The 14004-nt window shown below is 37.6% G+C and overlaps 1 protein-coding gene across 1 annotated transcript in view; it reads right to left on the reverse strand.

Annotated features, from left to right (window-relative positions):
• Positions 1–7128: 7128 nt before the first annotated feature.
• LOC127644533 (phospholipid phosphatase 2-like) overlaps positions 7129–14004 on the reverse strand; it is a 45537-nt gene continuing 38661 nt past the window's right edge. The window contains exon 6 of the mRNA XM_052127732.1: positions 7129–13303. Within this exon, the coding sequence (XP_051983692.1) occupies positions 13154–13303 (150 nt within the window). The 3' untranslated portion in view covers positions 7129–13153. The remainder of the gene's footprint in view (positions 13304–14004) is intronic.

The following is a 14004-nucleotide window of genomic DNA, read 5'->3' on the forward strand; positions in this document are numbered from 1 at the left end:
AATCACCCAACCGATGCAGATTTACTTGGTGATATAACAATCATATAAAATCCATCTCTAATGCATGTACAGTTGTACCTGCAAAGCTACAATGCTAATACACTTGTGTAAAAAAAAAAGTTTTTATTGACATGTAATTTGATGTGTTTTTATTTCTTTGCAGTGTGACCGCCAAATGGAGGCAAGACGTGTTTCACCATATCATCTCCCACACATAAATGGACTGAAATTATTTTACTGCCAATTTTTTCAAATTCTGAAGTCAAAAAGAGTAGACACGGAAACTTCTAGACCAATGGACGTTAAAGTTGTTCCTGTTATACTCAACACTTGTTTTCACTGTTTACACACAACTTTTTACTGTTTTAAAAGACTCAAGTGAGTCACTTGTTTTCCCTCTCTGAACCTGACCCCTGAATAAAATGTCTTTTTGATTGCATAGTAGTATGAATTCACAGCATTTAAAGACAAATAATGCTCTAAAACACTCACCTAAAGGATTATTAGGAACACCTGTTCAATTTCTCATTAATGCAATTATCTAATCAACCAATCACATGGCAGTTGCTTCAATGCATTTAGGGGTGTGGTCCTGGTCAAGACAATCTCCTGAACTCCAAACTGAATGTCAGAATGGGAAAGAAAGGTGATTTAAGCAATTTTGAGTGTGGCATGGTTGTTGGTGCCAGGCGGGCGGTCTGAGTATTTCACAATCTGCTCAGTTACTGGGATTTTCACGCACAACCATTTCTAGGGTTTACAAAGAATGGTGTGAAAAGGAAAAACATCCAGTATCGCGGCAGTCCTGTGGGCTGAAAATGCCTTCTTGATGCTAGAGGTCAGAGGAGAATGGGCCGACTGATTCAAGCTGATAGAAGAGCAAATTTGCCTGAAATAACCACTCGTTACAACCGAGGTATGCAGCAAAGCATTTGTGAAGCCACAACACCCACAACCTTGAGTCGGATGGGCTACAACAGCAGAAGACCCCACCGGGTACCACTCATCTCCACTACAAATAGGAAAAAGAGGCTACAATTTGCAAGAGCTCACCAAAATTGGACAGTTGAAGACTGGAAATATGTTGCCTGGTCTGATGAGTCTCGATTTCTGTTGAGACATTCAGATGGTAGAGTCAGAATTTGGGGTAAACAGAATGAGAACATGGATCCATCATGCCTTGTTACCACTGTGCAGGCTGGTGGTGGTGGTGTAATGGTGTGGAGGATGTTTTCTTGGCACACTTTAGGCCCCTTAGTGCCAATTGGGCATCGTTTAAATGCCACGGCCTACCTGAGCATTGTTTCTGACCATGTCCATCCCTTTATGGCCACCATGTACCCATCCTCTGATGGCTACTTCCAGCAGGATAATGCACCATGTCACAAAGCTCGAATCATTTCAAATTGGTTTCTTGAACATGACAATGAGTTCACTGTACTAAAATGGCCCCCACAGTCACCAGATCTCAACCCAATAGAGCATCTTTGGGATGTGGTGGAACGGGAGCTTCGTGCCCTGGATGTGCATCCCACAAATCTCCATCAACTGCAAGATGCTATCCTATCAATATGGGCCAACATTTCTAAAGAATGCTTTCAGCACCTTGTTGAATCAATGCCACGTAGAATTAAGGCAGTTCTGAAGGCGAAAGGGGGTCAAACACAGTATTAGTATGGTGTTCCTAATAATAATTTAGACTGGTCTAAATTCTCATAAAGCCGAGATGCAGGCAGAGTGTAGTTCTAGCGGGAGACTAGCAACTGTACATCATCATCGCACCATTAGCTGAGTAATTCCCAGCCAATCACATTTAAGCCATTGCTTTATAGGTCTGCTCACAATCACATTGCTGTTTCAGTGTGCTTAACACGGCAACCTCCACCACCAGTTGAGTCCCGTCCTGCACAGGGGTAGATTCCTCACCCCTACCTCCTATCTCCGGCAGGACATGACGGTTCCGAGTACAACTTCTTCGGACCACCAGACGGGGCCTACACCAAAGAGAGACATTACATTTCTGTTTTATATTCATCAAATATAAATATAAATGTCATCTTAAATTTCACTCAAGTCTGCAAGTCTTCCTGATAGAAATTATATTATTACTACTAATATTGTTATTATTTGTATTATTATTATTACCATTTCTACTACTACAACTATTATTTTTAATACTATGATTGTTTCAAATTGTCAAAAATAAAACAAATTAATAAAAAGGGCATTGTTAGGCACAACATGCAGGCGAAGTGAATATGATCACAGTAGCACAACCCCTAGTGCCTTATTTCTTCTTTAAATAACAATTAAGGACACAAATGTATGTTGAAACTAATTCGTTGTGCCATCCTTCAGCTACAAAATATAGTCCCTGAGGCGTAAACTATTACTGGGTTTCCATCCAAAATGTTTTTTTTATAAATTTAAAAAGAAAATATGAATTGTTGCATGTTTTCATCTACTACGTAATGCGCATTATCATGAGGGAGCCATCTCGTGACGGAGCAGTTGAACGATTTCTCCATGCTTTGGGGACAGTTTTATTTGCAAGATTGGAGCAAGTGTCTAATTGTATTAATTGCATCCACAAGACACCTTAGAATAAGTGTAATAGCTGAAATAATGTGGGCTGAAATGGCTGCGATACCCCCACACTGCCAGTCTCCGCATACCTGGGAGCCCCACTCTCAAAACTGTTAAGGCGGATTGTGAGGACCCCACTATATCGTACAACTGTGGGTTAAACACTTTCAAATTACAAGTGCTTTGTTCAAAGAATTGTGTGCCAATGTCGGACCTTTCGGTGGGCTAGTCACATCAAGCTATCGCACACTCATAGCACATGCACGAATGTTCAAATCACATCATCGTTTTGTGAATAAACTGTTTCCATCGCCTTAATGCACATTTTAACTAATGCAAAACTCTAGAAAATCCACCTCTTCCTAACGCATTAAAATGTAAGCAAATTTAGAAAGTTTATACGCAAATCAAGCGTTTCCATTCATGATTTCTTATGTGCAATTTCAAAATGCGCATAAAAATAGTTTGATGGAAATTCACCTAATAGGCCTAGAATAGACCTTTTTCACGCTACCGCCATCTTTGATTTTTTTATGGGAATGACAACAAGGCTGTGAGGGCACTAACTGTATAAAACTCCTAGATCACATCTGATTTTCCACAACTCATGTCTGGATTTTTTTTGTCTACTGAAAGTTCTTGAAAAAAAAAATCAATGTTTTGTCCACGGAAGGACCCAAAAACTATTTAAACTGCAGGACAGCCCATTAAAGAGAGCGTACATCTATCTTTCAAAGCCTCGTTGTCATTCCCGTCAAAAATCAAAGATGGCGCTGCTGTGAATAAGGTCCCGGTACTGAAACTGACCCTTGAATAAAACTATAATGTTGGTTAATTTAAAGTAAAAGAGTTTATTGTCATTGTACTGCTGTACAAAACAACGAAAGTTTGTTGGTATCCCACATTCTCAGATATTTATATAAGAAAACAGCATCAACAATAAAATATAGAAATGCATACAGATTAATATAAATGGTAAATTGTCTGCACTTATATAGCGCCTTTTTAACCTTAAAAGTATTCAAAGTGCTTTACACTGTGACTCATTCACCCATTCACACACACACATTCATACACCAATGGCTGCAGAGCTGCCATGCAAGGTGCTAGCCTGCCATTGAGAGCAACTTGGAAGAACAGTGTCTTGCCCAAGGACACTTCGGCATGTGGAGTAGTGTGGGCCAGGAATCGAACCACCAACCCTGCGATTAGTGGCCGACCCGCTCTACTGCAGCCACTTACAATATTTAGATGGAGACCAGTCAGGAAGTGTTCAAAAGTTGTACAGCTCTATCAAAAAAAGCTATTTTTCAGTCTTGTGGTACGAGATTAGATTCTCCTGTATCTCCTACCCGAAGGGAGCAGATCAAAGTGGAAGTATGCAGGGTGAGTGGGATCCCTAATCATTTTGGAGGTTCTGCTCCAACATATGGACAAATAAATGTCCTCAATTGATGGTAACTGTGTGCCGGTGATATGTTGTGCCATTTTGGTAACTCGTTGCAGAGCACTCTGTTCCTCTCTTGTACAACTGCCTTACCAAGATGTGATGCAGTATATCAGTAGAGTGCATATAACAGGGGACTCAGCACACATCCTGGTGGAACACCAGTATTCAGGGTAAGACTTCAAGAAGTATACTTTCCCAGTCTGACATTCTGGGCGTGGTTTGTTAAAAAGTCCAAAGTCCAGCTGCAGATGGCTGCACTTATTCCCAAGCTGTGGTGTTTAGACACAAGTACTTTGGGAATGACTGTGTTAAAGGCGGAGTTAAAATCAACAAACATCATTCTGACATATGTGTCCGACTTTTCACTTTTAACGATTCACGTTGGTCGAGTGACATTGCAGGCCATACTGTTCCATTACTTTTGCTCTCATGTTAAGTGTTAAGTTCCTCTGCCAAACAATGACTGCCATTTATGGATGGATTGTCATTCCTTTTATAATCTGTGACAGCTTGTATGCCTTGCCACATATGTCGGGAATTACCATAGTTGAAGCTGTTCTCAATCCTGAGTTTATAATTAAATTTAGCTGTCTTAATACCTTGTTTTAGATTAACTCTGGCCAAACTATAGGCTACAATGTCACCTACCCTGTAAGCAACATCTCTTTGTTTGAATAGATTATGAACTAAAATCCATGTATTTCCTTGACTGTGGTAATGTTGTCTATGCAGAAATGAATATAGGAGAAGACAGATGGGGTGTAATGCTCTATAAAAGTCTATAGAAAAGTTATTTCTAGTAAATATACTCCACTCTCAACACTCAAAACAGTCCTGCAATTGTAACATTGCTCCCGCAGGCCAAACTCTAACCACTTTACTAGTTGGTTTAATCCTGTTAATGAGTGGCTTGTAAGCTGGCACCATTAATAGGAAAAGATGGTCAGACTGTCCAAGACAAGGACATGGCAGGGCTTTATATGCATTATCAGCATATGTATATGACAATATGCCTAATACTATATTGCATAGTATTAGGACACTGCATTTAAAGATAAATATTGGTTTAATAAAGAGTCTTCTTTGGATGCAAAAATCTGCACATCATGTCGCGTCCAAGACAACCAAGTGCCTACCGTGACTATTTTACGAACAAAGTCACAGCAAATCGACATTGTTAGGCATGACACGCAGCGGAGTGAATATCCTCACAACACAGCAGGGCCTCAAGTGCCTAATTACTTCTTAAAATAAACATTGAGGACACATAATTACATAAAAACATTATTTTACCAAGCAAATTTGCCACCCTTCTGCTAGGAGATATAGTGCCTTATATATGAACTACGGTTAGTGCACAGGTGAGAGCAGATTTCTTGTTTTTCTTTTATGTAATTTCATATATCAGCTGGATTTAGTGAATAAAAAGTCAACAAACTGTGCACGTACTGCTTGGTTTTCCCAATAGATGGCATGAGATCACAGTTGTTTGCTACATGTGAAAGGAACCTCCACGTGCAGCAATGACAGTTTTGCAGATGCTTTGGCATTCTAGCGGTCAGTTTGTCCAGATACTCATGTGACATTTCACCCCACACTTCCTGTAGCACTTGCCATAGATGTGGCTGTCTTGTCGGGCACTTCTCACACACCTCACAGTCTAACTGATCCCACAAAAGCTCAATGGGGTTAAGATCCATAACACTCTTTTCCAATTATCTGTTGTCCAATGTCTGTGTTTCTTTACCCACTCGAATCTTTTCTTTTTGTTTTTCTGTTTCAAACAGTGTCTGTTTCTTTGCAACTCTTCCTATAAGGCCTGCACCCCTGAGTCTTTACTGTTGTACATGAAACTGGTGTTGAGCGGGTAGAATTCAATGAAGCTGTCAGCGGAGGACATGTGAGGCGTCTATTTCTCAAACTAGAGACTCTGATGTACTTATCCTCTTGTTTAGTTGTACATCTGGTCTTCCACATCTCTTACTGTCCTTGTTAGAGTCAGTTGTCCTTTGTCTTTGAAGACTGTAGTGTACACCTTTGTATGAAATCTTCAGATTTTGGCAATTTCAAGCATTGTATAACCTTCATTCCTTAAAACAATGACTGACTGATGAGTTTCTAGAGAAAGCTGTTTCTTTTTTGCCATTTTTTACCTAATATTGACCTTAAGACATGTCAGTCTATTGCATATTGTGGCAACTTAAAAACAAACACAAAGACAATGTTAAGATTCATTTAACGAACCAAATAGCTTTCAGCAGTGTATGATATAATGGCAAATTATTTTCTAATATCAAATGATCAATGTAGCATGATTACTCAAGGATAAGGTGTTGGAGTGATGGCTGCTGTCTAGATTTGATCAAAAATTACTTTTTCAAATAGTGATGGTGCTGTTTCACATCAGTAATGTCCTGACTGAACTTTGTTATCAGTTGAATTCCACTTTGGTGAATTAAAGTAACAATTTCCTTCCGAAAGAGCAAAATCTGTTCATTATTCCAAACTTTTGACCACCGGTGTATATATGTATATATATATACACACACACACACAACAGTTAGTGCCTAGTCCTCGAATCTGATTGGACGAGAGACGTTCCATGAGCACTGATGGTGTGACACCATCAGCACTTGGACGCTTCACTGTGTATCACTCCGCTTGTATTCATGCTAAACTAAAGTGTAAGTGTAGTGCATATGTGTTAAGAGCTACTGTAGGCTATGGGTCTCTTTTTACATAAATTGTTTTCCCCATTACATATGTTAGCCAGCAGGTAGTGGCAAAAGATAATTTTTGTGTGTAATACCAGTTGGTGAGGTGAATTGAATCCGTTAGTCATTGTTTACATAGAACAGCGCTATGTGAGTGCTCTTACTACTACACCACTAAAGCTAGGAAATAGCTTTTAATGGCTTTAAACAAACAACTTCAGCATTATGGCTCATCACAGCTGAGAGACACAACAGACTGATTACAGAACTCAATGTACTTACCTTTTACCAGAGTTTCCACATTGGATACATACTTTTTAAAATGGCGGAGGACATTGCGGTTTCTATAGTGAATGACTCTTGCGCACTGGGTGCCGTGAAATAGAGAGGAATACCACTGCTTGGACAGCTATTACCACTGAGAAAGCTGATCTTCAGAAAGCTGATCTTCAGAAAGCTGACAGCATCTATGCTTGGGAGTGGCAACAGGTGATTGCACACGCTCCATCTCTCACACACACACACACACACACACTCACATCCATCCATCCTTCTTTATCCAATAACTTGTTAAAACAGCACAAGCCATGATATTATTTCTGAAGTGACATTTTTTAATTACAAACGGAGGCTTGGATGTATCATTTGTTTTGATCCAGCAACGGCAGATTCTTGTCGGTCACATAAGAAAGTAGTTCCATGCACAAATGCATTTTTGTGACCGTCCTCAATTTTCCTTATTTTTGAAAATGTACTTGTTCATTGAACTTTTGTATATAAGCAATATAACACTTGCAGTCATGCTATATGGCCCTACATCAGCACTGCTGTGATTACCTGCGACCAAATCACAGTGCTGATATAGGGCCATATCGCTCTCTTGCTCGTGTGATATTGCTTTTTTATATATATATATTAACACTGATTCTTGGATACTGTGGCAAAGTAGGTTACAGAATGGGAAAAAAAATAAACATTTACTTCTTGAGGCATCAATGTGTTAAACATGTTGAGAAGTGTTCCTACATTTTATAGATAGGGTACAATGGGGCTAAAGGCACACCTTAAGGACATTCATTTTATTATTATTTTAAAGAAATAATAACAGAAGCTAGTTTTGATTACAAAAAAATATAGTGATAAAAAGGTAAATACACTGTATAATAGTTATAGTGCAACATTTAAAATGTAATAATAGTTTTACGACAGTAAGATGCATTTTTGAGTAACAAATTAAGATGTGTACTGTCACATAAAACTATGGACCAATCTAGCATTCAGTTTCGATTTAAAATGAATAGAGAATACAGAGAGGAAGATTTTAAACTCATTTTAAGCTCCATCTGTTGATTAGTCAAAATTGTATAGTGTTGACAAACTAACCATATTTTCCTCATCATACACAACATGCGATGGCTTTTTTGTTTTGTTTGTTAGTTTAGCTGTAATAGCTACGACTAGGACACTCTTAAAATGAGGAAACTTGCAAACAATTTCTTAACAATTCATTGGATTGAGTTATGGTCTGAGAACAGGTGTTTTTGGTAGAAAGTGATAATACAAAATGATTTGATTAAAAAAGAAAATGAAATGGCATATTTGTGTAAAGAACATTCTTATCTCTGATAAATTACAAGCTGAAAATGTAGCTATTTAAAAAAAATATTGCTTTTAAATCAGTCAGTTCTATTCATAGACACTCAATAGAAAAGGATTTTAAATGGACACTCAATATTACAATGGACATTTTGCCTTGAGTCATTAAATGTGTATTCACTACTTCGCTTTGATTGTTTCAGCTCTGCCCGGGAGACAAAATAAGCATTGAACCAGTTACAATGAAGTTAATGGGAACTGCACACAAACGCCATATCGATGTCCTTGAACAAAAGCCAGCTGAAAAGATGTTGCAATTATATGTGACCGTTTTGTCCAATAGAAATCCCATAAAAGCATTGTGATCCTGTGTTTTTGGCTAAACAGCACTAGACTGAATTCATAAGAAAGTTTAGTAAATGAAAGATTTATGCAAATGCAAGATACAATTCTTAAAAAGTTCAGTTCAGACAAAAATGAAAATTTTCACTCAAAATAAAATTCTATATTATTTACTCACCATATGTCATTTCAAACCCATGGTTCATGCAACTCATGCACTATAATCCAAGTTTTCAGATTCCATATGATAGTTTTGTGTTATTGCAATACATAGATTAACGTACAGTTCAGATTTGACTGAATCTCAACTCTTAGTTAGCAAAGATCATTAATAACATGAGTAACTTGGATACTGGAATGTAAAGTGTTATATAAGGGATAATGTACAGTCAGCCGGTTGTTATTAATTGATAATGGAGAGGAAAAAAATTTAAATACACTGAACTTCACTGTTAACTTTGAGAAACTCCCAAACTTTCCAATCTGAGAAACATTATGGAACAAAAGATGTTATTTTTTATTTCTTAAAGTTGTAGGTATAACCAACAAATACAAAATATACCTTGAAAATAAAAATGACATGTGCGACATTCATAAGCTGTACACTCACGGTAAAAAGTCACTGATGCCAGTCAAGACAGCAGTTAATGGACTAAATAATCATTGTTAAAAACTGATTTATTTATTTATTTTGAAGCTTCAGAAGTGGCATAGAATTATTTATTGAACGAAAACAATTCAGTAGCTTCAATTTAACTGGATTCATTAAAGATAAGGAAATTGTTTACTTGAATTTTTTCTGTGAAATTCACATTTAGGAAGCTTTAGTTTTGAAATAAACAATGTAATATGATAATTATTAATTAACTTGTTAAAATATGTATTCATTTGTAAGAAGTAGTTTTTTTAGATTCAGCACTAATTGTTCTTAATGTAGGTGTGATTACCTAATTGATGCATAACAGCAGAAAGTCAATATTTTAGGTTAAAGTTGACATGAATGTATTTGAGAAAGTGTATATTTTGTGTGTTAGTCCACCATTATTGCCTTCACTAGTTCATTTTAAATGATCTTGCGGTGTGACAAACACATTTTTAAAGTACAAAAAGTGGTGGTGGTGTAGTGGTCTAAAGCACATAACTGGTAATCAGAAGGTTGCTGGTTCGATCTCCACAGCCACCACCATTGTGTCCTTGAGCAAGGCACTTAACTCCAGGTTGCTCCGGGGGGATTGTCCCTGTAATAAGTGCACTGTAAGTCACTTTGGATAAAAGCGTCTGCCAAATGCATAAATGTAAATATCCCGTGGAGTCTCAGTTAATTATGTCGTAATAATTATAAAAGGCACAGATGAATAAAGTTTTAAATGAACCTACCAAAATAATCCATAATATTGCTCGGTTATGTTATATTATATAAAACAGTAGTGACATTTGAAAATATTGGCAAAAGTGTACAAATATGCCATGATCTTGTTCACATTCAATGTGTATATCCACTAAATGAGCTCAGCCTAGTGATGGGGACAGGTTTATTTAAAGACCGTCTGGTTTTCTGCAACTATGCAAGAGTCAAATAGAGTCTCTGTTCAACACAGAGAGAAATCATTTATATTCTGTGAATATAGACCATAAAAATGTCCTGCAGCATTCACGACTTGCAGTAGGCAGCAGATGTGTGTTGTGGAGGATTTATGTGGTAAATCGTCAATGAAAAATTGGGACACTATTATTCTCATGAACAATAGAACAGGTAAAGTATAGACAGTAAAAATATAGAGATATGTGCATTTTAAACAGGCTTAATGCCATTTTAAACAGGCTTATAGCATGCTGAAGATGCCTGGAAATTATACTGTTGTCGGTGGATTTCCCAAGTATGCATCCATACATGTTTTTGGGTTGTCCTCCCTTTCTATAAAAAATGGCGAGCACATCAAGGCAGACACTGTTTAGCTTTTAAAGGTATATTATGAACCTAAAAGTTCAGCAATAATGTATTTTAAGTTCATGAATTTAGCTAAATGCTTATGCTTGCATGCTAACGCAGAGTAAGTGACAAAGGGGTCTTTGGTATCAAGACAATTTTAAGATATTATTGTATGTTCCAATTTGCCATACTGTCATGTTAAACACACTACAGTATGTATTTCACCATTAGTGAACTTTTATAGAAAATGCGCATGCAGTTATTTTCCAACATCAGCAAAGTACATACTTTAAGTGCGAAGTAGAAGTACGGGAATTATTGCAATAAAGCTACTGTGTGACATTATACAAAGATGCAGCATAAAGTTAAATCTTGAGATGACACGAGGATTCAAATCCTTGATCTTTTGACATATTAGAGCTCACTGTACTATAAAACATACTGTAAGTTTCAGAACTCAAAACTTCCTCCTCACTGCGAAAAGCGCATTTGTTGAAACCAAGCTGCCAAAATGGCTCGTTCTCTACTTCCTCCATATTGTGATGTCACACTGTGGTATACATTTGAGGTTCACTTATAATATTAGTATTTTTGTTTTGCAAAAAAACACACATATTTGTAAAACATAGTCATTTTCCACCCTCATTCTGACCCTCTTTCAGAAACGCTTGGTTTTGGTGCTGGTTCTCCTTTAAGACTTGACAGTAAACGCCCACTGTTCTGATTGGCTCTCTGCTCTTGACTGACATGCTCTCTCTTCTTGCCATCTCACTACTCACCACTACTGGTTGGGGCTACAGAAGTGATTAAAGGTAAAGTAGGCATTGATGTGTGGTTGTGGAGGAGGTCAGATGCAACTGTCTACCACAGTGTGACATCACAATGTGGAGGAAGTAGAGAACGAGTCGTTTTGGCAGCTCATGACCACTTTAATGGCTTTTTTAAAACTGAGTGGAAAACAGCACATAAGACTAAGAATAAATCTGGCACATCATGACAAACAAATCACAATCCGTTTTAATCAAATACAGTTTCTATTTTGTTGCATCACACTGTGTGGCTCTGAAATCTCATTGGTTAATAATCTGCATGTAGCTGTCTCCACAGTTTTCTTGACCAACCACTGGGTGGCGCCATGATAAATATGATTGCTGGATTGTTTTCTGGTTCCGGGTCCATAAGAAACACTGTAGAATCTACCGAAATGAATGATCCAAATGGAGAACAACAATTTGAGGTGCCAGTAGTAGTAAACATGAGTTCAGGCTCAAATTGTGCAGTTGTTGGAAGTAGTTAATGATATCAACGTAACTAACCTCGGGACAGCGATTCACGTCATCTACACTCTCGGGCAAGGCACTGTCAAAAGACGGTCTTCGCAACTCTGTTAAGTATCGCAATTTGCAGCCATGTTTCTTAATTTGTTTACAAATTTGATATGCTAAACATCACATGTGAAAACACTGGAGATGTTCTGATTTTTGGGATTGTAATGCAAAAACTGTAGCAGCATTTTCACTTTCAGCTGTTGAACTGTTTTATTCTAATCTGCGTGTTAATAGTTTTAATTAATATATTATTAATGTCCTATAACATGGGTAGGTTGGTTTATTCTTGCAGCTACTGTGTTAGTTATGCTAGTTTTCTAGAGTTTTACAGAAACCTGTTAGGAACAGGCCAAATATAAATGTGCGCTAGTTAGCTAGTGGTTCTTATTAAAAACATAACACCATGTCTACATTAAGAGCGAGCGACACAACAAAACTAGAAGGGCATTGCAAGCTTGCCGTGTCGACATGGCGTTAAGATGTAAGCATAACAATACAAAAACATCGAAATAAAGTTATATGGAGTTATAAAATGTTTCTAAACCTACCACAGGATAATAACATTATTTCTTTATATATATATATATATATAAAAAAAGACCTTTAAAATTGCTGTTATCCAATTTTTTTAAACATATAAACTGTACGTAAAATATTTCTTTGACAATGTGAGTAAACCTTCTTTTGGCAGCGTTTCAGTGTTCAAATTATGGATTTCTTTGTTTCAGACAACCAAACTTTGACTTCTGACAAGTCAGAAAAGCACTATTTTCTCCATGTTGAAAGAATTTTAACACCAGAAGTTCAGCCAGTGAGTAAATGTCAACCGGTGGTTTTGTGGTTGCCATGGAAACAACCAGTTCCTTTTGAGGAAAGTGTTTTGGTACTCTGATAAAAAAAAAAAAAAAAAAAGTCTCTTACTATTCATTAGATTCGATCTGTGCACATGGCGTATAGGAGTGTGCATAAAATGTTATAAACACGTTCAGCCATCTATATAGTATATGTGATTCAGTGTTAGTCTGTGCATTCTCTTAATTTCTCTCTCTCACACACACACACACACACACACACACACAGTAGTATGAAATGGGGAGTATTATCCTGTGGAAGAGAGTATAGTTGATGGCAGTGTAGGTACATGGAATAGAGGATGCAGCATCCAGTGGTTTTGTAATCACATTGGGTTAAAGGTCAAAGGTCAGGCTCATACGGGCCTGCTGTAAGTGTAATGGTTGTTTCTGTCTGCGTCTGCGATCTGAAGGCTGGGTTTATGCTCCATGTCTTCGTTTTCTGCATTTTCAACATCCTGACAGCGAGGGGGGCGCTCTTTGAAGAAGTCGGAAATGTATCGCACCTGTGAAGGGCGAAGAGAAGACAGTTTTGTTGCAATATATTTGTATAACAACTAAATGTATTCATATATCAACGTATTTATTGTTATTTGTATTTATTTATTTTATTATTATTATATTAATGTATATTTATTTATATATTACAGATTTTTTTTAGGCTATTGGTAAGTGAGGGGGTGTGCTTAGGAGTAATTTTTTACATTTTGACATTATTTACATAACAATGAAGCAAACCCTCTCCACTTCCCCAATTCTTCATGTAAGACAGTAATGAAAATGTTCCTGTCTAGTACATTTGAATAAAATCAGCAATATTAATATCCATCCATCTTCTTTAGCCACTTATGTAGGGTTGTGTGTAGAGCCGGAGCCTATCCCAGCTGTCTCAGGCCGTAGGTAGGGAAACACCCTGGACAGGTGACCAGTCCATGACAGGGCACACACACACAGACATACACATTCAAACTCTCAATCACACCAACAGGTGGTTTAGGGTCTCCAGTTAAATTAACCTGCATGTATTTTGGACTGTGGGGGAAACCAGAGCACCCAGTGGAATCCCACGTGAACATGGGGAGAACATGCAAACTTCACAGAGAATGTCCAAGTTGAGCCGGGACTCAAACCTGGGACCTTCTTGCTGTGAGGGAACAGTGCTACCCACTGAGCCACCATGCCCTTTAGGGTGAAATATGACAGTTTC

Source organism: Xyrauchen texanus, chromosome 6 (genome assembly GCF_025860055.1).
Source record: "Xyrauchen texanus isolate HMW12.3.18 chromosome 6, RBS_HiC_50CHRs, whole genome shotgun sequence".
NCBI classification, from domain to species: domain Eukaryota; kingdom Metazoa; phylum Chordata; class Actinopteri; order Cypriniformes; family Catostomidae; genus Xyrauchen; species Xyrauchen texanus.